The sequence below is a fragment of the Furipterus horrens genome, unplaced genomic scaffold (assembly GCF_987537825.1).
Source record: "Furipterus horrens unplaced genomic scaffold, mFurHor1.1.pri manual_scaffold_7, whole genome shotgun sequence".
In the NCBI taxonomy this organism is placed as follows: Eukaryota; Metazoa; Chordata; class Mammalia; order Chiroptera; family Furipteridae; genus Furipterus; species Furipterus horrens.
In genome coordinates, this window is record NW_028327177.1 from 142,646,838 (window position 1) to 142,672,718 (window position 25,881).

The window sequence follows — 25,881 nt, forward strand, 5'->3', positions numbered from 1 at the left end:
ATTCCCGGTCTCTCTGGTCAGCGGGGTGACCTGGGACGAGCCTCTGACCGGCTCAGCATTGTTCCCCACGCCTCAAATACACACAGGAAATGGCGGCCAGGCTACCGGGGTGCCTGCACTGAAACCAGCCCATTCCAGAAGCGTCGACGGAGCCAGCCATCACGGTCATTGCGTTTCTCCGTGTTGTGTCCACACACTGTCCCGGTCCCGTGGCTTCTCCACCTACAGTCTGACTCCACCCGAGGTGACGGCGCGCCAGCCTCAGGGCGTCTTCGTGTCCTGCACCCTGTGGCCCTGGCGGGGTCCCTCCTTCTGGCTGCCACAGCGCTGCCCTGTGCTGAGGACTGGGCCTGGGACGGGGGTGGCCGATGGTCCCCACCCCCGTCTGGACGGCCATGCCCTGGGCCTGGTCAGCACGGGGACTCCACTCCTCTTGCAGCCTCAGGGTCGCGGCTGTGCTGCTACTGAACTTGGGGGGGGGACTGAGGGGCTCGTGGCTGATTCAGAGGGAGGACGTCCCAGTGGTGGAGTGTGGGAGGCTCCTGGCTGAGGCCTCCCAGGACCTGGGGGACTTGGGAGGGTTCCTGCAGGAAGGGGCAGCCGTGTGACCGCAGGCACAGCGGGGAGACTGGGAGCCAGCAGAGCTGGGGCCCCGGGGCGGGCTCAGGGCTGGGGACGAGGCTCACTTGCTAACTGATTTAGAACGGCCTTAATTAAATGCTCCCATTTAGATTTTAGCCCTTTAACGAGGGGGTTGGGGAAACCCTTGTAGCCGCAGGTACCCTTAGGTCAGATGCACACAAGGCTTAGCTCATCGGGAGAAAGGATTCAAGTTTGATCTTCAGGACACTTCTCTGTGGGTCTGAAACGGTGTCTTCGGGATCATCAGTCCCAGTGGATGGCAGTGCAGGGCCATCGGGCTCTGGATCCTGGCCAGAGACGCGGGTGCCCCCTCGGGTCTCACCCCATCGCTGGCAGGAGGGCGAGGCAGCAGGGGTCCGGGCCGGAGGCAGGAAGAAAGCTCGCAAAAGACACGCATCTTTATAAACGACAGAATATTTATTAACAATACCTTTAGAAAAAGATTACATATGCTTGCCAGATCACCGGTAAATATTGACACTGGGGTTGGGGACTACCTGGGTGTCATTTTTCCCCCGTTCCTTTTATTATGTTGTTGTCTGTGTGTGAGAGAGAGGTTTAAAATCCTGTTTTGTTTTAACATAAAAGCAACCATATCAAACGAGGGCAGGAACACGGCTTGAAATGCTGACAATTTTCTTGTCACCACCCCAGTGTTTATACAATTGGAATCCTGATTACGACTTTATCGGAGGAACAGAGCTAGAGGGTTGGAAAATTAATTCATGTTGTCTGTGAGCAAAGGGACAGGTGGCAGCCACGTTGAGAAAGAAAGATGCAGCTGCGTGTCTGCGTGGGAAGGCGTGTGTACAAAACGCCACGGCCTTCTCTGCGCGCGGGTCCGCGGGCGTCAGCCACGGAGCCTCCCCCGCTGTGACACACAGGTCTCCCCCAGGAATGCGGCTCTGTTGGTATTGTCACTCTCCGGTGTGTGGTCCTAAGACGTGGGAGGTGAAGCTTATAAAGCGTCTAGGCTACCGACGGCAAAACAGGACAGTCACCGAGACACGCCAACTGTGCTAGAGACTTCTCACGGCCGCGGGACACGTTCCTGCAGCCACTCCTTGCCGCAAGCGGGGAAATCTGCCCAACTCCGGACAGGACTCTGACTCCAAAGAAGGGCTCTATCGTTCCAGAGATACACATATCGTACATAAGAAACTGTGGGAAGAAGCGATGAATCCATGAACAGAGAATTAATTACCTTTGCTTTAAAAATGTACATTCAAACAGATACATTTCAGGAGAGGGAAACTGCCTTTCCGCCGCTGACAGACGCGGCCGACGACAGTGACCTCCGGCCTGTGTTGCGTCAGCGGGCAGGTCTACGACAGCGCTGCCACGAGACACGGCTAACTCAGCGGAGCGGAAGGAACGTGTTACTGTGCGTGCTACGTTCAGGATGCGAGGGCGGCCCAAGGCCCCCCCTCCCCGGGCAGTTAGTTTAGGTTTTGAACCTGCAGCCATTCCGGAAACCACCTCCCGTCGTGTAGAACGACGACATTCACAGCCGGGCAGGAACCAGCGTGTCGGGGGGCGTCAGGGGACTCGGGCCGGGGCGTGCGCCACCCAGCGCCACAGCCCGCTGCCTGGGGTCAGGGACCAGGTCCCACCGCCGGCCCCGCAGCCTCGTCAGACGGGACGCGTGCCTTGCAGTTGGTCTGCCAAGGTGAGTCTCAGACTCTGTCTCTGCGGGAAACAGTGTCAAACCTAAAGCTATGACAGTGGTGCTCATCGCATTTCATAGCAGAGGAAAAAATTAATATCTACATTTCATGTTAACTTTAAAAAATTCTATAAAACACTAAATATATAATAAAAATATGCATATAAGGACGTATGTAAACTGCTTTGGTAACATCGTATTACAGATGTCTTCAGTGCACGGCGGAGTTTCCGAAGGAACCGCGGACGAAGCTCGGTTTGCTCCGAGGAAGCTCTGTAGATGCCATTCCTAAAGAAGCAAGAAACGTGTTTTCCCCGGTAGTAGGGCGTCCTCGGACAGCGACGTTACTGAGTCTCGGGCGTCCCCCAAAGCACTGGCGTGTGCTGCTCCCGCGGCCACGAGCGAGGCCCGCGCAGACGCTCGTCATAAGCTGGACCGGGCCGTGAGAGAGAGCATGATGGTGCTGAGGGCCGACAGCGTGCACGCGTGGGAGGCGGGGGGCCCCGCGCCTCTGGCGGACGCACCTGCGGAGAGAGAGGGCAGTCACTCACAGCGCCGCTCCCTGGCCCCCGTGGGGGGCGATGCCAAGGGGCTTCGGAGTGGTGGCGCACTGATTCTGCTGGCAACGACCACCGGGGACGCTTTTTCCATGGGCCCTGCGACCGTCCAGCTGGGGACCTGGGAGACGTGTCCCTGGCTCTGGGGCATCTCTGGCTAAGCACCTGTAACGTGAGGCTGTCCGCCTCTCACAGGAGAAGGGGCTTCGACATTGCAAGCGCTGTTACTGATCATTCAGGTGTATCAGCCACGCGGCTGAATGAAAGCGGTGGCTGCCTTCTGCGCGCCCCCCTTGGGCTGCGCGCTGAGCGCGGAGCGCGTGGCGGTTCTGACGAGGAGCCCATGAGCTCCTGGTATTGTCATCACACTGTGAACAGGGGAGGCCGCCGGGGCCCGGAGAGGTAAGGCCACTGTCTGAGATCCTGAGCCCCAGTGAACTGAATTGGGAGCCACACCCACGTCTGTTCAAATACATCTTTTTCCCAAAGAAAACCCCCAAACACAATCCTTTTCAACTTTTTCTTATAGGTCTTATAATTCCCATGGTAGGAGGCTACCCACTACCACTGGAGGTCTGTTCAAGAGGGAAGCTCTCTGCAGGAAGAAGGTGTGTTTTGCTCACCGCTGTGTCCTTATCTAAAAATTATACCAACGCCGTGGCTTAAAGTGTTTTTGTAATGAATCCAACCAAGAATCATCAGTCAGCCTGACAAAGAAACAACCCCGGCCACGATAAGCAAGTGTGAGGTCAGGCTGGAACGAAGCAAACCCGGGCCCCATTGGGTGTCGGTGGCCCGGAGGTTCTGCCTGTGTCTCCCTCTGTGGGACTCGGGTCCCTTCAGCGGAATTCAGAGCTGATGGCGTGCGGAGGTGAGAGGCCAAGACCCCTCAGTGTTTTAAAGGACAAAGCACCCATAGTGTTTGTACGCAGGAGAGACGCCCGGACGGGAATTCCCCGCAGAAACTGGAGCGTCGCTCCTGGGCTCGGAGCGCGGCGTGGGGGGCGGGGCGTGGGAGGTGGGGGGGGGCCTGGGTCTCCCCCTTGAATCCTGGTCTGTCCGTCCGCATCAGCAGACACTGATGGGGGCGAGCGCAGGGGAAGGACGCGGAGGGGCGCAGACACACAGGAGGATTTTGTCTACGACTGAAAAAACCATCTCTCCACGGATGGCCCGGAAAGGTCTATCTCCAGCCTTGATGAACCGCTTATCAAACCCAAAGGCCGAGGAAAAACCACACGTACGTATACAGCAGCCAGCACTACTACCTCGTTCCAGAATTTCCTGGTCATCCCAAATGGAAACCCCGCGCCCATGAGGCCACAACTCACCCCGCTGGCAACACCAGCCACGGATCTGTCTCTGAGTTTGCTTATCCCATTGTTTTTAAAACATAAATGAAATCACTCAACAATAACAAAAACATGCTGCTGGCTGAGCTATGTGCAAACATAGCATTTAAAAGACAAATGAATGTATTTGTTCAAAAATGAAATCAGGGCGGGGCAGAAGTCGGCGTACCGTTGTTCTTTTGGAAAATAACAGCGACACAGAAAACACAAGAATCAACTGCGCATCACACCGTCACGCGGTACACCACGTCCGCCTGCCCCGCGCGCACACGCTCCTCCACTCAACGGGGTGCCCTTGAGCTGCGTAGGCAAGGGCACTGGCGTTCTCAGGGCACGCACGCACCTCCACATGCAGCGTCACTTGACGGGGAGTTCAGCCAGAGACGCTGAGTTACGGGGTGTCACAGGGGCCCGAGGTGTCTGCCTGTCCCTCCCGACGGTCGTGCCGTCAGCTTTCCAGGCCCCGCTCCGGGGTTGCTCAGAGCGGCCCCGCGGCCCCCCGCGTCACCGACCTGTGGCTGCTTCCACCTGGCTTCCCGACCGGTCGCCGGTGAGGTCCACCATGACACTGCCCGTGACCAGCGGCCGCCAGCGGCCAGGCAGGGCACAGCAAGGTCGGGGCTGCCGCGCGCCCCACTTTGCGCCCCGCCGCGCCCCACAGCCCGACCCGCCGCGCGGGGAGACACAGGCGGGGAGGAGCGGGCCGGCCTTACTTGTCATCTTTGGGATCCGGATCTGCTCGCTGGTGCTGCCGTCGCCCCCGGCGCTCACCGGCCTGATCTCCACGACGCAGTCCTCCTCCCGCGGCAGCGCCAGCTCCACGGTCGTGCCGTTCGTCTCGATGACCGACGGGCTGCTGTGCCGGCCCCACCTGTACAGGACCTGCCGGTGCAGACACGGGGGGACAGGCGTCGCCCGCGGTCCCCACAGGGGCCGGCGGACGATGGCGCGCCCTGCTGTTCTCCCCGCTGGGCCCCAGCGACGCGCAGGGACGTGGGGGCTGCCGGGCCGTCCGTGCGCACCCGGCGGGCTCAGGGGTAGACAGGCCCGGCCGCGGCTACCCGTTCCCTGTGAGGAGGGTTTAGGGGAGGCCGCAGTGCGGGGCCGGGCGTGAGGCTGCCAACATGCTGTGTGGCGCTTTCACCTCTGAGAGGCTCGGGGAGCAGCAGCCCGGGAAGGGCGAGTCCCCCTCTGAGGATGTCCGGAGCTCACTGACACCTGAGGGGCTTCGGCATCAGAACAGACCCGGCTGCTGTGTGACTGTGGTCCCCTGACTTTACCTCTCGGAGCCTCATTTCCCTCATGTGTGGCAGGGGACAGGAACAGCCACCTTTTGGGGTGTATTTAAGACTGCACAGGACAGCCTGTAATGAGGGGCCTGGTGCACAGGAAGTGCGTAAGGACAGTTCCCAGGAAGGCTCAACACGAACAGGAGATGGGAACATACTCGGGAAGGGTGGCATCACAGGGCAGGTGACAAGGCAGGTTACGGGGCAGGTGACGGGGCCGGTGATGGGGCAGGTGACGGGGCAGGTGGCGGGGCAGGTGACGGGGCAGGTGGCGGGGCAGGTGACGGGGCAGGTGACGGGGCAGGTGGCGGGGCAGGTGACGGGGCAGGTGGCGGGGCAGGTTACGGGGCAGGTGACGGGGCCGGTGATGGGGCAGGTGACGGGGCCAGTGATGGGGCAGGTGACGGGGAAGGTGGCGGGGCAGGTGACAAGCTACCTGCACCAGGACTCCTTTGGGGACGAGACGTGTCAACCCTGGGTGAGGGGAGGGTCTCTGAAAGGCCGGGGCAGCTCCGCCTCTGCCTCCCACGGGGCCCCCTTATGAGCCCCATAGAATGGAGGGGCGTCACTCAGAAGCGTCTGTGGCTTGCAGCTGCCCTCACCTGGGTCCTGGTTCCGTCCTTGCTGTGCCCGCCCCGCCCCGGGCGTGAGGATGGGCGGCCCCCCTGCTGCGTCAGTATTAGGGACAGAGTGGAACCTGCAACATGGAGCCCCGCCCCCCCGAACACCGCCGGCCTGGCACGGCATCTCTGCTGTCACGAGCCCCACTCAGGGACGGCAGGCAGGGCAGGAGAGGGTCCCGGCCTTTCTGGAAGCAGAAAGCAACTCTCCCCACACGCTTTGATGTCGCCGTGAGCTTGACCCCCATCTCCATGGTTATTCCTCCCTGCAGACAGGAGGCCGAGGCCTTGGGTTCATGGGGGCTGCATGGCAGGGGGTCGGGGGGCCCTGACCTCGGACTCAAAGGGCTGTGACCCGCCCCTCGCTCCCCTGATGTGGGGTCGCTGTGCTCCCTCCCACCTCGGAGCACCTGGAGAGCCTGTGTAGTCCTGAGGCTCTGGCCCAGGGGTGCTCAACAAGGGGGGTGTGCTTTGCCCCCCCGCCCCCGCCATCAGGAGGCACCTGGCAGTATCTATACGCCTGCAGACACGCTTGGTTGTCACTGCTGGTGGCCCCGGTGTGGTGGGTCGAGGCCAGGGCAGTGCCCTGCAATGCAGAGGACAGTCCCCACTGCGGGGAACCCTGCCCGGGCCGCACTCCAGTACCCCTGGGTCCGTCCACACAGGTGGGCTCCCAGCTCGGTACCGTCCCAAAGCCCTTCGGGTGGGGTGGGTGTGGCCTGGGTGACAGGATCAGACCTGGAGGGTTTGTTAAACCCTCAGCTTCTGACTTAGTGGGTCTGGGCTGGGTTTCTAACACGTTCCCAGGTAGTGCCAATGCCTCTGGGGCAGGACACCTTCTGAGAAACACAGGATGAGTTTGTCCTCCCCTGACGAACCTCGGCGGAGGTTAGAGACATAGGGTTCCCCTTCTAATGCGGGGGGTCCTCGGGAGCTGGGGGACCGTCAGAGCCTCTCACACCTGCGCTGCCCTGGTGCCCGGGAACGGGACTGGCTGATGCCACACAAGGGCACACCTGGCTCCGAGGAATGAACGGCCTGTTTGATTTGCCTCTGGTCCTTGTCAGAGCGCAGAGAGCTCAAACGTAAACCCCAAAGCAGCTCTTTCAGATAAGACGGCCTTTTCCCAACACCGCTCCCCAGCGGCGTCACGCCAGCGCCCACCAAACCTCGGTTCGCGCCAAGCACGCGGTCAGCAGACGGACCCGAAGGTGCTCTTGTGTTCCATGTGAGCCCCGTGGGAGACAGGGAGAAAGCAGGGGTTGGGGAGCAGCCATAACAGCATCGGATGTTGCTGCGACGCGTCGGACCCTGCCTGTCCTCGCGCTGCCGTGGACGGAGCGCCTCTCGGGTCAACACTGCCGTCGTCCTGATTTCCAGGACAGGGAACTGGAGGCTTTGGGGTGTGAAGCACTTTGCCCGGGGCCCTGTGGCCAGTCAGTGGCGGACCCGTAGTCACACCTGAGAGGCTCCGCCGTCCACGTGGCCCACGTCAGGCCTGCGCAGGTCACTCGTTTACCGCTCAGTCCGGGGCAGACGGAAGGAAGACCATTCCTTCCACGCCCGAAAACTGTGACTCTGATGTTCTTCTACTGGAAACCATTTCAGAAGCATCGGTTTGGGTTTTACCATTTTTCTTTTATAATGAAGATGATGGGGCTGCTCAGTAAAGGCGCCTGGCAAGTCTCTTCTTTTGAAGGATTAATATAAAACCGCTGGCCATTAAGGGTCTTGTCAGCTCGGCCCCGGGACTACGGTTTCCCAGAAGCCCCGTCTTCGTCATCCCCCAGGACCGGAAGACACTCACAGCGCCACAGACCCTAACTGCCCACACTCCCCCCCGCTGACGCCTCCCGGGGTGGCCATCATTCTCGCCAGGAACCAAGAGCCCCCCATCTGCCTTTGAACTTGGCCCGTTCTGGGGAGGGCTCTGGCTCCGACCAGGTGAGGCTGAGCCAACATTTACTCCACGTTGCTTTCCCTCGTCGGCTGCAGTTCGTTCCTCAGGAGCGTGGGCAGGGGCTCTGATCTTCCGGACGGCAGCCCTTCAGAGAGCGGAGGCGGCCGTCTTGTCTCCGAGCCCTTCGTCCTCCTGCCGAACACCCTCTGCCCCCTTCCCTCCCTCCCCCGTCTGTGGCGCTGGCCTCCAGGTCAGTCTGCTCCCCGCGGGCTGTGGTCGCGGACGTGGCCGCACGGTCCCTTCGTGTGCACACGGGCTGCGGGCACCACAGGGGAGAATCTGTTTCCGCTCCCGTGGAGCCTGAGCTGATGGCGGCCAGGCCCGCCCGTGGCCGGGCACCCCATGAAGGTGGGCAGTGTGGCTTCCTCCCCTGTGGACCCAGCAGCTGCGCCGGAAGCCTGGCGCCCCAGAACTCAGGGGCCTGTGCAGAGGCCCCCAGGGGACACAGGGAGCAGCTGGGAGGGGGTGTGGGGGGGGGTGTGCTGATGGCCCAGCCCGGAGCCCTGGGCCCTGCCGCTCTGGCCCCGCTCACATCGCTGGATCAGGAAAAAAGGCCAGTTTTCCTTTGCGCCCCCGGTTGAGGGCAGTTTCTTAGGCGGCAATTAGATAACGGGAAACGTTGGTGCGATATTTGACTCTTTTTAATGGCGACATCCAGGCCCCATACAGTCTCGTTTCACGCTTTTTAAAGTTAGGCTCGAACTTATGGGATGAGGCAGAGGGAGTTTCTGGAAAACAACCCTTGCTTCTTTTTCTATATGTATGTCTTCCTGCGTCTGGGGACGTGAACAGCCATCCGTGAGTAATACCGAGAAGTTACAATGGTTGATGCGGAAAAAATGTAACGGAGACAAGAACGGAGCTGAGGGCAGACATGGGAACGGCCCCTCCCGGTGCCCTGCGGACCCTCCTGCGGGGACCCTGACCATCTCTGACCGACCACCTCTGCCCACGCCCACTGTAGGGGATGCTCCGAATCCTGGCCAGCAGCCGCTGACCCGTACCAGACTCAGACCAAACCCAGCGGGGCAGAGACTCCCGAAGAGTCTGGGGGACCCTGGTCTCCAGGGACGGGGGACCCTCTGCTTCCCGGGAGAGCACACTCCTCACCAACAGCCTCTGCAAAGCCAGGATGACCCACCTTGTAGCCGTTCACCTCTGACTCGTTCTCCAGTGCCCGCACGTGGTCCCAGTTCAGGATGATTTTGGAGTCCGATGAGTTCCATACGACGTTTCCGGGGGGTTGACTTGGTGCTGTAAAAAATTAAGGTACACGGAGTCGCCGGTTATTACGTTTCCATGGGTTCCGAGGACCACCCCCTCCCTGGAATTGGCGAGCGGAGGCAATTTAACGGGCGGCTGCACCGATCTGCGTCTCCCAGGTCCCCGGAGGCCGAGGACATATGGCACGGCAAACTGGAAATGACTCAGTCGGTCCCCTAACATTTAGAGCAAAAGAAGTCGCCCTTCCCCGTGCGGGGAAAACATTGACCTTTCCCGCCCTCTGAGCAATGAATTGGGCATGGTATTCAGAAAGGCTGTGTCAGGTGCTAAGGCAGGTCTGAACCCACGTAAGGACACGATTAGTATGTAGATGACTATTGGGAGGAGGGGGAAGGGACGTGTGTGACGAGTCCCTAAGCTACTCCTGAGCCGGGCTGCTCTTACGAGGTTTTCGGGTTGTCACGTTGACGGTGGCACTGGAGGGGCCCGTCCCAGCTGTGTTATAGGCCTTGGCAGCTAAATGGTACAGCGCGCTGCCTTGTAAGTTGGTGATTTTTGTGGATGTCTGATTTCCGAATGTCCGTATTTTTCTAGCGTTTTCTTCCTTGTCTTCGTGTCTCCAGTATTTAACCTGAGGAGATAAAACGGAAGACCTTAGAAACCACACCCACCCGCTGGGGGTATTTCTATGGTCATCGGGGAATATTTTTTTTCATAGTTTCTTAGGACCGAGTTAGTTTTCCGGAAGGATTCACAAGCTGAGCTTTTAGAACCCAGACTGTATGCTCAGAGCCATCGGCCCCGGTAGGAAGGGCCCCCCCTTTTGCGCCCACGCCCACGCTGGCTCTTCTCCCTTTTCCTCCACCTCTGTCCTGCGCCCACGTGATCCCGGGGACATCAGTTGTCCACGCTCATCTCGCCGAGCACCTTACACGTACAAATGCTCAGACCTGCGTATATTTCAAAACGCATCTCTGAGGGCGCCCAGAAAGCGGGTCTCACAGCGGCACACTCTGCTCCCATGAGGCTCCAGCCAAAGCCAGGCCCCCAAACCAAGCGCCTCTGAACGCAAGTGTGTCCTGAGGGTCGCTGGAGGGTGGGGATCTCCCCCCAGCCAGCCCCGCCCCCCCGCTCACCTCATAGCCTTGTATCCGCCCTCTGTTCTCCGCGGGGGGCGCCCAGGACACTTCCACGTCCGTGGCAGAGAGGCTTCTGGCCGAGAGGCTGGCTGGTGCTCTGGTGGGCTCTGTGGGGCGGGGGGCAAGCGTATGGCTCTATCCGCCGCGGCAGGACAGGCGTCCGGACACAGGCGGGGAACCCCGGTTACAGAATCGCCCCGAGTGGGTGCCATCCAAACCCTGGTCTTAGGAGGTGCCGTGCCTGGCAGCCGGCAGGGTGGGGACAGTAACGACGCTTGTCCGAGCCTCTGGATGGCGCGTGTGGGGTGAGCGGGGGCCGGTCACGAGGACTTTCAGGTGAGGCACCAGTGTCCGTTTAACACGTGTCCCTCCTAATTAACGGTTGGCACCGGCGAGCGTCCTAGTCCCCAGGTCACGACCGTGTCATGGAAGGAAACGGGGCCGTCCACTGACCTCACTGAGACTCAGGGGAGCCGGGTGACAGTCCCTCACTCGTGCTGGGCCTCAGCGTCCTTGGCTGCACACAGGAGTCTGGACCAAGGCTGTTTCCCAAGTTTCAGTTGTTTTTACCAGATTTTTGCCAGAACTTTGTACCATTCTTACATGTTAACGTAGTCCGCTCAGTGGTCTTTCTTAAAGAAAAACCCAGCCACGCTGTGGGCGTTAACAGCCATGAAATCCTGGTACTGAGTTCACGGCTGGGCTTTCTCCTATTGCAACTCCAATCCATCCACGTGCAGCTGTGACGTTTTTAAAAGGTCACGTGGTGCGTGTCCCGCCCGCCTGGGGGCTCTCTCTGGGACGCCCGTCTTCCTGCGGAGGGCGCAGGGCAAGGAGACCGCTACGGCTCCGTCTCTCCGTAACAATAAACGACACCGTTACGTGCTTATGACGGGTCCGTGTGTCACGCACAGTCGGATGCGGTGGCCCTTCGGGGGAGGAGGAACGGCCGGCCCTCACGAGCCTCACCTTAGCGAGGACATGAAACTAAAGCTCAGCGTGTCACGCGCGGCCATGAGCTCTGCTGCAGAGGACGCCGGCAAGGTGACGGGCTGGGGACCGAGAGGAGGCCTTGGCCCTTCCCACTGGGACTTGGAGGACGCGTGTGAAATCCCAAGGTGGGTGACACCAGGACGCTCAGGGAAGGGGCGCACAGGCACGGCTGGGGCGTGTTTCCTTGGAAACCGCTGGAGCATGGGGGCGGGGCCGGGGGGCGGGGACCCGACCGCACCTTCACCTTCTGCAGACGGGACTCCGCAGCGGTCACGTCTCAGACGTTGTCACTGTGAACGTCCCCTTTGTGACAGGGAGGACGCACGCCCGCGGCGACGGGGGCTGTGTGAGGGGCGCTGGGCCGCCCGGGGCGGTGTGTGGGGACCCTAAACACGATGACACTGGGGACGGGAGTGGGGGCAGCCACGCTGTGTCACAATTTACCCTTAATGACACAGAACACGTGGCCCGTGCCACGTGCTCCATAAAAATACAATGGTGAGAGGCGACGCAAATGACCTTCTGATGGCCACTGAGCGTGCCGACGGAGACGAGGGCGCTTGGGAGGCCACGCTAACAGGTGAGCAGGCAGGGAGACAGTCCGTGGCCCTGCCGTTCGGTCGTCAGCAAAGGAGCGAATGACAACGGCCGTCTGTTCTTATCTGCAGGGGACCCCCCGTCCTTGCAGGAGCCGGGGGCGCCCCGCCCGTTCTCACGGGGCCCTTTCTCCCGCCCGGAGACGCCCCCGCCGAAGCACGCGCTGCCTGGCTGGCCGCCGGTCCCAAAGCCCCCAAACGCCCCTGCCGGGCCTCAGCCACGCCAGGCTGGCCCCGCCGTACCTTCCTCCGCAGAGTACACCACCGTGACGGGGCTGAAGGGGCCCTCGCCCCTGCTGTTGTAGACGCCCACGCGGACCTCGAAGGGGGAGAAGGGGCGCACGCTCTCGTTCCTGAAGACGTATCTGCAGGCCTCGGCCGAGGCCAGCACCGTCAGCATCCAGATCGGGGTGCCAGAGGGCCGGAAGGCCACCACGTAGCCGAAGCCTCGTCCGTTCTGCAGCTCCTCGGGGACCGTCTGCGGCCGGGGGAGGGAGGGAGGGGTCAGAGCGCGGTGCCCGCAGCCACGGCGGTTTGATGTCAACGCTGGGATGGGCTGTCCCCCAGCCCCATGCCGCTGTCTACACGGCGGTCCCTCTCTGTGTTGCGGTTCACTTATTGCGGCCTTGCTGTGTCGCGGGACGTTTTAAAATATTATACTTAATTATTTATCATGGCCTCACTGTACCGCGGGATTTTGCAGTACTGGATACGTATGTTGTTAAAGTTACGCAGGTTTAAGAGTGTAGAATATGTTTAAGAACAGAAGTAGTGTGTATAGGAGTGTGGGAACGGCTAATAAGTGTGTGGGGAGGGTTTGTAAAGCCTTAAAAATATATATAAATACTGAAATAGATGGAAGGCTCCTGCTTCGCAGGGGGTGGTCTGGAACGTAATCCCCGCGATGCGTGAGGGATTGCTGTGCTCTTCCCCGCCCGTCTCATCGGGGGCTTCGTGCGGAGCCTTGGCCCTGGGGGTCCTGCCTGTCTCCCTCAGACACCTGGGGGGTGAGCAGCAGGCTTAGGACCTGGCTGCAAACCCCTGCAGGGGACAGCGCGTCTGCTACTGATCTCCCTCCGGCGCCAAGCAGACCCAAGAGCTGCCGGCAGAAGCGAAGAGCACCTGGCTCAGGCCAGACCCCCCAGACCCCCAGCTGGAGGGGGGCTGGAGGCGATGGGCTCTCAGGGCTAGGGCTGGGGCTGCATGAAAGCTTTGACTCTGGGCTGTTGTCGACCCTTCACAAACACAAAGAGCCCTCTGGACCGCTCCCACCTCCTTGCGATTGTCTTAAAGCTTTAACTCAGCAGCTGCTGGGCACGCACTGAGCTGTCCTGTCGGCCGTGAGCTATGCGGGCGGAGGGTGTGCACGCAGATGGGTGTTAGGGGCCAGGACAGAGGGGCCCCGTCCCAGGCCCATTTCCACAGAGGACGAAATGCAACAGCCCCGATGAGGGCATGCTGCCTGTGTGCCACGGCTCGCTTACCTCCCACGTTATCACCAGCTCAGACCTGCTGCCTCCCCCGCCACTGACGTTAGCTGGGGTGACTTCGGGGACTGCTCGGGAGACAAGAAAGAGGTCATGTCAGGGGCAGAGGCAAATGAGGGCCAGGGAGGGGCTGGCTGAGATGACTCACTTCCAACAAGCACCCGGATGCACCCACGCCTTTGTCTTTTGAGATCAGAAACCATGTGGTCAAGAGGCCCAAAGCACCAGCTCCAGAAGTGAAATGTCCCAAGGAAGTCGCTGCTAGTTACCTGCTTCCCCTCAGCAAGGCACGGGAGCTACTGGGCCCGGCTGTCCGCGGGCTCGGCTCCGTCCCCGGAGGCCAAGGGTCAGTGGTGCAAGGAAAGGACTGGGCTCTGGGTCTAAGGCTGGGCAGGCGTTTATTAACTGTGGGGTGGTTCACACAGGGGGATGCACACCCAGAAAAGTCACAGCGCCAGGCCCGTGAGCAGCGGCCTGGCTTGGCAGGACGGCGCATGCATGGCGCCTGGAGTGGCAGGTGGCCCTGTGGCTTCTTGGAGAAAGGACACACGGGGGCTGGGAGCTGGAGGCAGTGGGGGCCCGAAGCGGGCCCCTGGCTCACTGTGCTGAACCCCTTTGACCCCCAGTTTTCTCTGCAGCAGGGGGAAGTGAGGCCGCCGCCCGCTCAGGACCGGGAGGGGGTCCGCTTCAATTGCATTTGAGGGGAGGCAGGGCATCTGCTGCGTTCTCATCCCGTTTCCGGAGCTGCAGGCAGGTGTAAGCGCGGAGCCGGCCACGCGCCCTCGGGGAAAGCCAACGGCGCACACCTGATGGGCTCTGTCCGCGGGCAGAGTCAGAGTCCCCATCTGTGCGGGGTCCCTGCTACCCCTTCAATGCACACAGGGCCTCCTTCGGCTGGGAGCCCCCAGACCCATGTCCAGGCCCCGTGCACGCGAGGGACGTTCGGGTACAAGTGGCCCCGTGCTCGCTGAAGCTGCGGACATGGGGTCCGACGGGACTGCTGACCCGGGAGGCAGCGGGACGCCCTGACCTCAGCTTCGGGGTGACTGGCCCCCTAAGCAACCTGCCTGGCCTTCTCTGAAGGGCTCCCCCTTGGCCACTGGGGGCTTGTGGGGGTTGATTCCATTTCAAATGTGGGGTGTACATTAAAAAAGTACCTCCCAGTAGGAGGACCCCGGTGACAAACGGACCAATGAAGAAAGAGCTGGCACCAGAGAGACCCACGCGCAGCCCTCTCCTCACCCATGGCCCCAGTGAAGAGGAGACCCCCACTCGGGACAGAGGTCACTGACCGCTGTGCCGGGTGGCTAGGGGCCGACTTCTGACCCTGGTGACCCCCCGGGAAGGGTGTGTGTGGGGGCTCCGAGGGCCGACCCAGGAGGGGGCCAGGGCCCCGGGGGCTGCCGCTGCCGGGGCTACTCACGGGCCTCCTCTGTCCTCCGCTTCTCGGACGGCTGGCTGGGCTCCCCGATCCCGATCGCGTTGGCGGCCACCGTGCGGAACTCATACTCGACCCACGGGTTTAAGCCCACCACGGTGGCCGTGAACGTCCTCCCGTCGATGGTTTCAGGGACTGGAAGACATCAGGAGACACCCTGTGCCGGGCGACGGGAGCCACCTGCCCTCCCGCCAGGACCTGGCCCCGGCGCTGTGGGGTGCTGGCGGCGGCCCAGGACTCAGACCCCCACAGCGGACGTCACGGAAGGCACGGTCCTCGAGGCTCGAAGCCGGTTGGTGTGACCATACTGCGAACACATGCCACGCGCCGCAGCACTGACAGTGCAGGGAAGGGCGCCGCTGTCCCCGGGAGCCGGGCAGCATGATGACGTTCATGCTTGTGGATGACGAAGGCCAGGGGACTCACCCGAGGTCACACCGGTTTGCACCTCTGCCCAGCTGTGTGGCCTGAGCCCTGCCTCCCACTGCCACGGTGGAGTCTGAGCGCCCCGCACTCCTGACCCCCCAGTGAGGGGCTGTGCTGCCTCGCCTGAGCAAGGGCTCGGGGAGCGTCACGGGACGGCCCGGGGGGAGCGCGGGAGCGGGAGGCAGGGAGGCGGGACCTGCTGGGCACCCCTGGCGAGCTTGCAGAAGGGGTCCTTCCCAAAGGACCAAAGGACGTGGCTCTGGGCTCGATGCTGCAGCCGGGCGCTCTGCGCGTCACCCCCAGGCTCACGGATCAGCTCCTTGAGTTTTAAACTGATCACCATAAAGATTCCCGCTTGGCCCAGAATGTTCGAGGGGGATGTCCTGCGATGGGACTGAGGCCACTCTACGGGCGAGCAGGCCTCGTGGCGGCCACCTCGCGGGGCCTCCTGTTCCCGGCCCTGCCCTCCAAGGGGAGGCGCGGGCTCTGGAGTCAGGCCCCCTGGGTTCCGATTCGGCACCTGCACGTGGGGCTGGAGGACCCTGGGCGAGCGGCTCTGCCTTTCTGCGCGGCGGTGTCCCCCACACAAAACAAAGCTCACAGCCACACCCGCTCCGGCCCACGGACGCGCCCCGCAGAGCTGAAGGCACATGGGAAGGAAGGGCTCAGGGAGCCCTGGTCGCCTCTCATTAAAACGACGGCCGGCATTCCCCCAACCCTCCTGCTCGTAACAGAGCTTCACACCCACGTCTGCGTGCGCGCCAACAGCACCTCAGGACGCGAAGCTGTACGGGGGTCCCCTCCTGACTTCCGGGCTAGGCCGTGGGAGCCCCGCGCGGACGGCCGGTGCGGTACCTGTGCTGACGGCTTGCCAGCCCACGGAGAACGGAGTCCTGGCCTGAACGGCGTACACGGTGATGGGGCTGTGGTTGTCGGGCCCCGGGCTCCAGGACAGCTGGGCGGTGGTGTCTGTAATTTCATCCACGGTCACAGCCTCGGGGGGGCCTGGGGGACCTGCCGGAGAGCAAGACCCTCAGGAGTGGAGCCCGGGGTTCAGGTGCCCGAGTGCGGGATCGCGTCACGGAACGGGGCCCGGCTCCTCCGGCCACTTCCTCACCGGCTCCCCACTGAAGACCTACTGGGTGTCCCGCGCTCCTCCGGCCACTTCCTCACCGGCTCCCCACTGAACACCTACTGGGTGTCCCGCGCTCCTCCGGCCACTTCCTCACCGGCTCCCCACTGAACACCTACTGGGTGCCCGGCGCTCCTCCGGCCACTTCCTCACCGGCTCCCCACTGAAGACCTACTGGGTGTCCGGCGCTCCTCCGGCCACTTCCTCACCGGCTCCCCACTGAAGACCTACTGGGTGCCCGGCGCTCCTCCGGGTCTGAGACCAGAGGCGCACGAGAGATGGCCCGTCCTCCCGGGGCTCCCGTGTAACGGGAAGCACTAGCAGGCAGACAGCAAACGGCCGTGGCAGGTCTGCTCGGAGGCTGAGACGGAACGTTGGGGTGGCACGGGGCCCCAGTTCTCTCACCCATCCCCCACCCCCCATCGCGCAGGTGCAGGGTCCTGCTGTGGGCCGGCCCTGTCACGGGGCACAGCAGTGACGCATGAAGACGAGAGTCTTCTGGAAATGCGTGTGGTCACCCTAGAGCAGAAGATGATATGGCCTCGTTCCCGTCCTTGCACCCCTCCCCTGATGGCCTTCACCCTCAGAGCCCCAGAAGCAGGCGCGCGTCCCCCCCAAACTCCTCAAGGGACAGGATTGACAGGAAGTCGTGCGCCCCCCCATGGCAGCCGCCTGGGGAGGAGAGGCAGGGAGGGGTGCAGGGGCGGCGGCTGTGGAGGGAAGAAGGGACTTTCTGGGCTCTGTGTGCTTTCTGTAAAATTCCAGCCCCACTGCAGCCCCGCCCCGCCCCCGCCACAGCACGGAGACGTGGCCTTGCGGAGCGTTCCCCGGCCTCACTCGTCTTCCAGAACGACTCGATGAGCAGGCGTGTGTCCCTGCGGCCGGGGCTCGCTGGGGTTTCCGTCCCAGGCCCCGCGGAGGGAGCGCTGGCCGCGCCAACATCTCCGCGTCCCTCTCAGGAAGGGCCCTTGCAGCTGCCCCCGGCCAGCCGGAGACTAAACCTGGCAGATACCGGAGGCGGAGGCAGGCAGGCCGTGGCCTGGCCGCACGCAACCCCCTCGCAGGCAGCGGGCCCTGCTGGAGCTGGAGTGCAGAGAGATCGCTGGCCTATGAACGGGTCAGCCTAGGTTCTACTTTGGGCTGCGTTTGTGACATCCTCCTGGTATTCCGCGTTATTTTCTGTGAAGTGAGGTATACACTCTCATTTAAGAACTTCAAGTATTACCGATTTAAATACTTATTAGTGTGACGTATTGGCGTTTAAGCTGCTGATCTGAACATTATCCTAATTAAACAGAGGACAACTTTTCAGACACCGAGTCCCTTTGTCCCCCAGGGGAGCAGGGACGGGCTTCAGTGACCTTCAAATGGAAATGAATACGTTCCCACCAGGCATTCCGTGGCAGCTGCAGGCCGGCAGCGAGGCTGTCCCCTTATCACGCCCTTATCTGTGCTATGACTGAAAGGCTTCTGTAGGCAATTTAAACGCAAACCAGAGCAGACAGGATGGAAAAGCGGTTTCTCTGGAACTTCTCCGGACGGTGCTTTCGGTCGCTGACCCCACACGTCCGTCCCCCTGGTGTGCCTGGAGGTCAGAGCATCAGTGTCTGTGGCTCCCAGGAACCCTGGTCCTCTGTGCACTGAGAGGCACCCCTGCGCTCGGTGGGCCCCTGGACTGTATCTTCTTGAAGCCAGAGTTCTGCTGGCCACGGTGCCCACACACCCGGAGCTGGGTGCAGCCGCAGGAGACGCCATCAGATGTGCGACCTTCACATTCCACGCGGCTGCCCTCTCACAGATCAGGAACCCCTGAGCTTGCTGGGGTGCGCACTGGCTCATCAAGATTTTACATTTAATTTAGGGCTATTGCTCCAAAGTGCTTCCCTGCTCCCTCCCAGATCAGTCTGTGGGGTTTGCGATGCAGCCTATCCGTGAGACCCAGGCGGGGGCTCGTGCCAGGCGGCCAAAGTCAGGCCAAGAACCGCCCCCCCCCCCCCCGTGTTGGTTTGCAGAGGAGCTGCCGCTTCACTCCATCCCAGGGAGTCGGGGGGTGTCTCTGAAACCGTGATTTAGGAACTGGACAGAATGATTAACTTTGGAGAGAAAAGGAAACCGGGGAAAACCGAGGATGATGTCACGCTGGGCGCTCCCCCAGCCCTGGCCTGAGGCACTCGCTCGCTGCTGCCCCCACAGCCACGGGCGTGGACTCGCCTTTAGCCGTCCTGGGTCACCTCTGCCCTGGCAGCTGTCTGTCCATCAGGCCACGCCGTGGGCGGGGGGGGGAGGGGTCATTGCAAAGGGACTGCCTCTGCTCTGCCTTTTCTGAAGACCTCCCATGACAAACCGAGGCACAGAAACTCCCGCAGACGGTTCACCTCTACCTACAAGGCGTGGCGTCCACCTGACCTCCCCCCGGGAGTCTAAACCACCGGGGTGTTTGGAACGCTGTGCGGGGGCGGGTATCCGGAACTGTTTTCAGGACGACACCCAAGCCCCCCTACCTCTGACAATCAGGCCGGCCTCCGCAGACAGCTGGTCCACGCTGGTCTGGACCACGCAGACGTAGTGCCCCGCGTGCTTCAGCTGGATGTTACGGATCATCAGGTCTCCCGCTGCGTCCTGCTGGGAAAGCAGTGGCCACGATTAGCTTTTAACGAGCGCTAAGGATCGTCACCGCATGAAGGGCACTGTGACCGGCGCGTTTGTTTTACGCCGGCTGATGGAAACGGAAGAGATGGAAGTCACGGCCTGTTAGAAACGGGGAGCTCCCCTGGGTGGTGAGAGCCCCTGGGACAAGGCCTCCGGGGTCTGGCTTCGCTGGCCTCATTTGCTGCCCACGCGGGAAGGACGTAACCTATGTAAGGTGGATCCTGACTTAGTCCCACGGGTTTCTTCGGACACACCCCCGGCCCATCAGCTGTGCTGGTGGGTCCCCACCCCGGGGGGCCCTGTATTCGGGGTTCTCTGCCTCTGGGAGCTGGCATCGGGATGGCTCCCCGGGCTGAAGGGCAGAACCAGCCGACCGGACCCTCCCTGGGACTCCTGCATCACTGAAGTGGACCAGAGCTAACTGGCTCTGCAAATGCCAAAGGCAAGTCTGATCGGCAGATGAAGAGGACTAGTCCCATCCCGGGACGGATGTCTCTGTGCCCTAGAAACTGTGCCTGTCACGGTGCCTCTCACACACCCGAGGACGTGCCCGCCCGGGCCGCTGGGAAGGCGGCGTCTGCTGAGGAAGGCGGCCACGCCTGTGAGCCACGGCCGGGAACCGCTGTGTGGGCAGGTGCACCCCGAGGGGGCAGACTTGGGAAGACAGGCTTCTTCCTCAACCTCCAGCAGGTTGAGGAAGGCAACTAGGTTTTCCCTCCTCCCACCAGAGAGCCTTTGGTTGCAATTCCTCCTCCGTCAGGAACCCTGGGACCGTGCCGAGTGGCACCCAACACCCGCAGGGGAGCCCGCAGCACCTCCGGGCGCTCGGCCCGTACGACCGCAGTCCGCACTCCTGCCCTGGGAGGCAGGTGCCCTGCCCGCCTGACCTGACAGGGAGAGGACCCGCGGCCGGCCGGAAGTCACCTGCCCAGTAAGCGGCAGAGCCGGGCGGGGCACCCCCGTGGACCGGTCCCTGGTCCTTCTGTCCCCAGTGGTGGTTGGTACTGAATATTATTTTGCATTGGTTTCAGGTGGACAGCATGCTGGTCAGACAGCCATATGCTTGACCAGGTGTCTCCCCCGATACTCCCAGGGCCCTCCGGCACTGCACCGACGACAGTCAGGGCAACATTATAGCCTGTGTCCCCCGGGCTGTTTCCTAACTGCCGGTCTGTCCTCCTCAACCTCCTCACCCAGCTCCCCACCGCGCCCCTCCGGCAGCCTCCGTCTGTTCTCTGGGTCTGTGAGTCTGTTTTGTTTGTTTGTTTGTTTTGTTCTTCAGATTCCACATGAGTGAAATCATAATGGTATCTGTCTTTCTCTGTCCGACTTATTCTAATTAGCATAATGCTCTCTAGGTCTATCCATGCTGTTGCAAGTGGTAAGATTGCCTCCTTTTTCAGGGCTGAGTAGTATTCCACTGTGCAAATGTCCCATTTGTTTCATCCCCTCATCTCCTGATGGGCACTTGGGCAGCTTCCATATCTTGGAGATTGTAAATAACGCTGCAGTGAACACAGGGGTCCTTATGTTCTTTAAAATTAGTGTTTCCCATCTCTTTGGATACATTCCCAGAAATAGAATTGCTGGGTCATAAAGCAGTTCCGTTTTTAATTTTTTGAGGCCCCAGCACGCTGCTTTCCACAGCGGCTGCACTAATTGCCTTCCCACCAGCAGTGCATGAGGGTCCCCTTTCTCCGCATCCTCACCAGCGCTTGTTGATTGCTGATTTATTGATGACGGCCGCTCTGACAGGTGTGAGGGACATCGCATTGTGGTTTTAATTGGCATCTCTGATGATCAGTGATGCTGAGCTCAGTCCCTGTTCTTCCCTACGAGGCCATCCTACCATCTAGAAAGACCTTCTAACGACGGTGTGCGTGGTTTTCCCCCCTTTGTTCAGGACCACCCATCACTATTGCCCCAGGACAATGGAAGACACAGGCCGGGGCTGTAAACGGGGTCAGAGGGAGGGAGGCAAACAGAGTGAAGAGAGAGCCGATGTGGGGTGGCTGTGCGGCTTCCCTGCCCGAAGTCTCTCCCTTCCTCGGGGCCTGAGACCCTTGGCCAGGAAGGAAGGACCCACCGCCTGCTGAGCGAGGCCGTCCGGGCTCAGGGGGACGTTTGCGTGTGTGTCCTGACAGCCGGGACGCACAGAGTCGGTGCATACCGGCATTCCTGGCGGCCGCGCTCAATCACGTCGCAGACGTTAACCCTAATTCAAGAAGCGCTGTGGCTTTTTTAACCTGAAAGCACTTTTACTTCCAGCACTTGGCTTCTCATCCAGAGTCTACGACTCACTGATCATGTCTTATAATTGCTCAATAAAATAGGATAATTAATCAAGAGTGTCTTGCAATAAGGTGCTGGGACAAAATGATCAGAGGCTCACTTTGCGTTTCTTTCCCACTTGGACAGGGTATCCGAGCCCTGCTGAGCGGCCCAGGGCCCCCCGCGTGCCCTGCGGACAGTCTGGGGGTGGTACTTACCCCTCCGACTCTTTCGAAGTGGTCCCCGTCTCTGTCAAAGTCGACCAGGCGTCCATTGAATAACCAGGTGAACACAATGTCCAGCGAGGGGTCGTGGGTCACCTGGCACGTGAGAACGATGCTTTCCCCGACGGTGACGTCCATGCTGGAGGGCGGCACCGTCACCCGGGTTGGATCTGCAGAGCGGGGACGAGACAAACCACAGTCTGTGGGCGCGGGAGGAGACGTGCAGAATCCAGGAGGGTGGACGCCGGAGCAGCCTCACTTTATGGTTCTCAGGCCGTGACCTGCAAACCTCAGCCGTCCGGGAAGCCCAGATTCGGGCCCGGAGGTCGCTGCTCCACGGAACGCTGAGGACACCCATTATGTGGGCAAACCTCCCAGGGCAGCAGGACGCGGCGGGCGCACGGGGGTCGGATCTCCTGAGACCTTCTGGGGGGCTGGCTCTGAACTCGCCTCGTTAGCAGGCTCCCCAGCCCCCTCTCTCAGTAGAAAGCTCAACAGCCACAGTGAACCGGACCGACAACACCCCAGCTTCCCCGCTTGGGGTTGGTTCATTCTCCAGAGAATGATAAATCTAAAGCTCTAGAAAGTTTATGCTTAAATATACATATATCGACCAAGTGCTTTAACTGTCCTGGAATAAAACATATTCTTTTATGTTCTGTAGCGTCTTCTATAACACAAAGAGGACAAAATAAAACAAGTGCTTTGAAGATCGTGACAACCGAGAGAGAGAGAGAGAGAGAGGGAGAGAGAGAGGGAGAGAGAGAGGGAGAGTTAATTATTGACCATGATGAGTGATTAGGTCAACGATTAATTAGATGCATAAAGTACAGGACTAATTATCCAAGTCCCGTTACATTCTGACTTCCCCTGTTAGTGGCAAAGCTTCCTGATTTAGGGCTTTTGTCGTCCGTAAACACAGGTGCCCGCCGAGCACGGGGTGGAAGCCCCCTCTGAGGCTGCCTGCCCTCTCCCGCTCCGGCGCGTCTGCTGCGGTTGGCCATTCCTGAGCCTGGCCCTCAGTCAGCCCAGGTTGTCTCTTGATGCCTCTCGGGAGAGTCTTCCATGAGGTTCAGTCGCCGACGTTCACGGAAGGCGGTGTTTCCTTCTGTTACGGAATTTCTGGAAGGTGGTGGTTTTGATGATAACTTTCAGCCGGGCTGTGCCTTTGTCATGTATTAATTTTTATAGAGAGACAATTTAAAAAATGGGGTCCTTCCAGAACAGGAGCGAGCGCAGAGCTGACACAAGGGGACGCGACGGAGAACTACGTGTGATCGTAGTTGAAGGCCACCGCCGAGACGCCTGACTAATGACCACAATAAACCTGGCGCAGCGTCTCTAGGGACGACTTCCAGCACTCGCGCTGGTCCTGTGTTTTCAATAAGCGTAAGCCCGGTGCTGGATGACCTGTTAATCAATTCCGTGTAGAACACGCATCTCAAAATAATACCCTAAACATCAGACGAGAATCGAAATTCACAACGATTTCAAGCTGGACATTCTTTCACTGGGGATAAAATTTAATAGGGACGAAGGCAAAAAGCCACCCTTAAATGAGATACGCAGGGGCCGGGGGTGGGGGAGGATGAACTGCCAGCTCCCGGGAAAGCTGATGCGCCTTTTCCGCCCCAAGACAGGCGAGCAGCCCGCTGCGTTTTGCGCTGACGAGAGACCGCATCTCCCTGGAAGCGTCCTCGGAGACGGGGACCGGTTCGTGGGCCCGGGATAGTGAAGGACCTCAGACACCTGCAGCAGCTAAAATAACTGAAGATACTTGGCACGAGAAAGAGAAATTAGAGGAGGCATAAGCGGCCTTCAAATACGGGAAGAGATTATAGGCAGACGATGCATCAGGTCACTCTGAGTTGTCCCAAAGCAGCAAGAGTGACGGGGACACATGAAGCCTATGCTGGCTCCGGTGAAGGGAGAACCCTCTCGTGACGGGTCTTTCCCACAGAGAGAGGGGCTGCCTCGGGGAGCATGGGACTCCATCTCTGCAGGTGGTCACGCCCTCAGAGGGGTGCATGGTTCCTCAGGGGCCAGCCAGACTGGGGGGAGCCTGGGGACACTGAAGGACATGCGCCCCCGCCCCGCCCCCGCCCGCTGCTCTCCAGAGCCGCCCACCCGGGGCCGTTTCCTGGGGTTCGGCAGCATTGAGGTCCGTTCCATTTCTCCCAGGTGGGCCTGGGTGTGGCGCTAGAATGTCACGTGCACGTACCCCGCATCTCCCCGGCATCAGGCTTCCGGGGTGGGAGCCACAGCTGATGCTTGTGAAGGCCCTGCTCTGTGCCTGCTTGCCTGAGCAGGTTACAGGTCAGCTGCTGACGGACGGCAGTGCTGGTGACCGAGGCCCTGAACGTGAAAGGCTGCGGTCAGGAAGCAGCTGCGCTATGTTCGCCGTGCGCCCTCACCCCTGGGGCCCGAGGGCAGAAAACAGCAGCCACGGACGCGGTCCCTCCCGGTGCTGACCCTGGCCCTTCCTCTGTGCTCATTACTGGCTTGGACGGTCACGCTTAGATTTCTCTCTTTCTTCCTCGTAAGAAATAATTTATTAAACACGTTATTTTGAAATAGTTCCAAACTTACAATGGCACCACAAATAAAACAAAAAAGAGGGCTAACTCTGACCCCAGAGCAGACGCCGCTGAAAAAGTCTGTCTGGTGCTCGGTCTTACAAGAAGAATGGATACAGAAAATGTATCAATAACCTTACTAAAATCGAAGCACTCTGAGTCCCTGCATTTCATTCCAGGGGAACACTGGCCCCGTACATTCATTAAATACCTATTGTCAGGAGCGAGTCATTAGTTAGGATGATATTAAGCCTTTAGAGACTAATTCATCATTGAATCGCTTAGGTCTCTAACTCTCCTTCTCGGCTGTGTCCCCAGGCCCTGAGCTTCAAAGGACAGGAACAGCTCAGTCCCCGTGGCCCTTCCCCCACCCCAGCTACTCTTCCTAAGTGAGTCCATTCAGCCGTGGAGCGGGGTGGGGACGTGGGGAGGATAGGGGTGTGGGTAGGGGTCCTTGAGCCATCTGCACCCTGGGCTGAAAGCCTTCTCCAGACTGGCCCCCAGTGCAACGTCTGGGGCGTGCCCTCTGCCCTGCTGCATCTGCCCACTGTCCCTCACGGTGGCAGACTTCCTTGCTGTCCCCGGAATTCTGGTTTTGAAGTCCATCCTATAAGGAAGCTTTCTTCCTTTCTCGTGAGCATCCTGTCCTCTGCTGGGGTCGCAAGGCCACACCCTAAATCCGGTTACACGGGGGTTTAGGGTTTCCACCAAGTAGGGCCGCAGAGCGTCCCACCCTGTGTCACACGGGCGAGGCCTTGCAGCCCACTCTGACCGCAGGAAGATCCCCTTCCAAGTTCTCACATCCGTGGAGAGACTCTCCGTTTCCCGCGGGGAGCTGAGATCCAGGCCCTGACTTGCAGCAAAGGCAGCGACACGCACCCAAATACCCGTGACACCAAGCACACCCATGCAGCCTCGTCTGGGTGACGCTGGCCCCCGTGGCGCCGGCATTTGTCTCCAAGCCTCTGTTTGGGTGATAACATCGCTGTTCTGGGATTCCTGTCGACGTCCGAGCTCCTGCAGACGTGGCCTTCTCACTGAGGTTTGGTTTCTGGGGGGCAGCTGCGTTTGCGAATGGAGAATTTAAAGAAACTTGAACCTAGGCTATTATTTTTCTGTTTATCTTACTCGTCTTTTTTTTTTTTTTTTTTTTTAACACAATTAAAATACGACTTTGTTGCATGAAGGAGAGAAGGGAACCAGTTGGGAACAGAAAACAACAACTCGCTGATTTTATCTCGGGTGGAGACCAGGAAACGGGCCCCTTCCAGGGGCAGAAAGAACAGGGCCATGCAAAGCACAGGGTGTTTCGGGAGGTGCCGCCCTGAAGCGATTCACGCCCTGGGCCCTTGGGACCGGGGGCTCTGAACTTGGCAACCTGACAAGTGACACTGGATGGAGGCACCAAGCAGGCCCCGCCGGCCTGGGGGCTTCTCTGGAGCAGTTCACAAACCGCCCCGGCCGGGCGCTCTCTGATCAGTTTTCAAGGGCACGGGAGGAAACGCAGGCGTGGCTGCCACCTCAGGGCGCTCCTGCCCGCCGTGGGGACCGGGGACGCGCAGCCCGGCGAGGCTGAAGGTGCTCGGAGCGCCTGGTCCAAGCCTGCAGCGCCGATGTCCCCAAATGCTCCAGGCGCCTCC

The 25,881-nt window shown here is 60.5% G+C and overlaps 1 protein-coding gene across 1 annotated transcript in view; it reads right to left on the bottom strand.

Moving 5' to 3' along the window:
- Window positions 1-2,655: 2,655 nt before the first annotated feature.
- The window catches only part of CNTN4 (contactin 4), a 162,484-nt gene continuing 139,258 nt past the window's right edge, over window positions 2,656-25,881 (bottom strand). The window contains exons 12-22 of the mRNA XM_090284972.1: window positions 21,660-21,835; window positions 19,023-19,143; window positions 16,245-16,403; window positions 14,949-15,098; window positions 13,523-13,593; window positions 12,282-12,516; window positions 10,447-10,556; window positions 9,755-9,941; window positions 9,228-9,340; window positions 4,931-5,099; window positions 2,656-2,832 (exon numbers count right to left, since the gene is read on the bottom strand). Coding sequence (XP_090141098.1) covers window positions 2,732-2,832; window positions 4,931-5,099; window positions 9,228-9,340; window positions 9,755-9,941; window positions 10,447-10,556; window positions 12,282-12,516; window positions 13,523-13,593; window positions 14,949-15,098; window positions 16,245-16,403; window positions 19,023-19,143; window positions 21,660-21,835 — 1,592 coding nt within the window. The 3' untranslated portion in view covers window positions 2,656-2,731. The remainder of the gene's footprint in view (window positions 2,833-4,930; window positions 5,100-9,227; window positions 9,341-9,754; window positions 9,942-10,446; window positions 10,557-12,281; window positions 12,517-13,522; window positions 13,594-14,948; window positions 15,099-16,244; window positions 16,404-19,022; window positions 19,144-21,659; window positions 21,836-25,881) is intronic.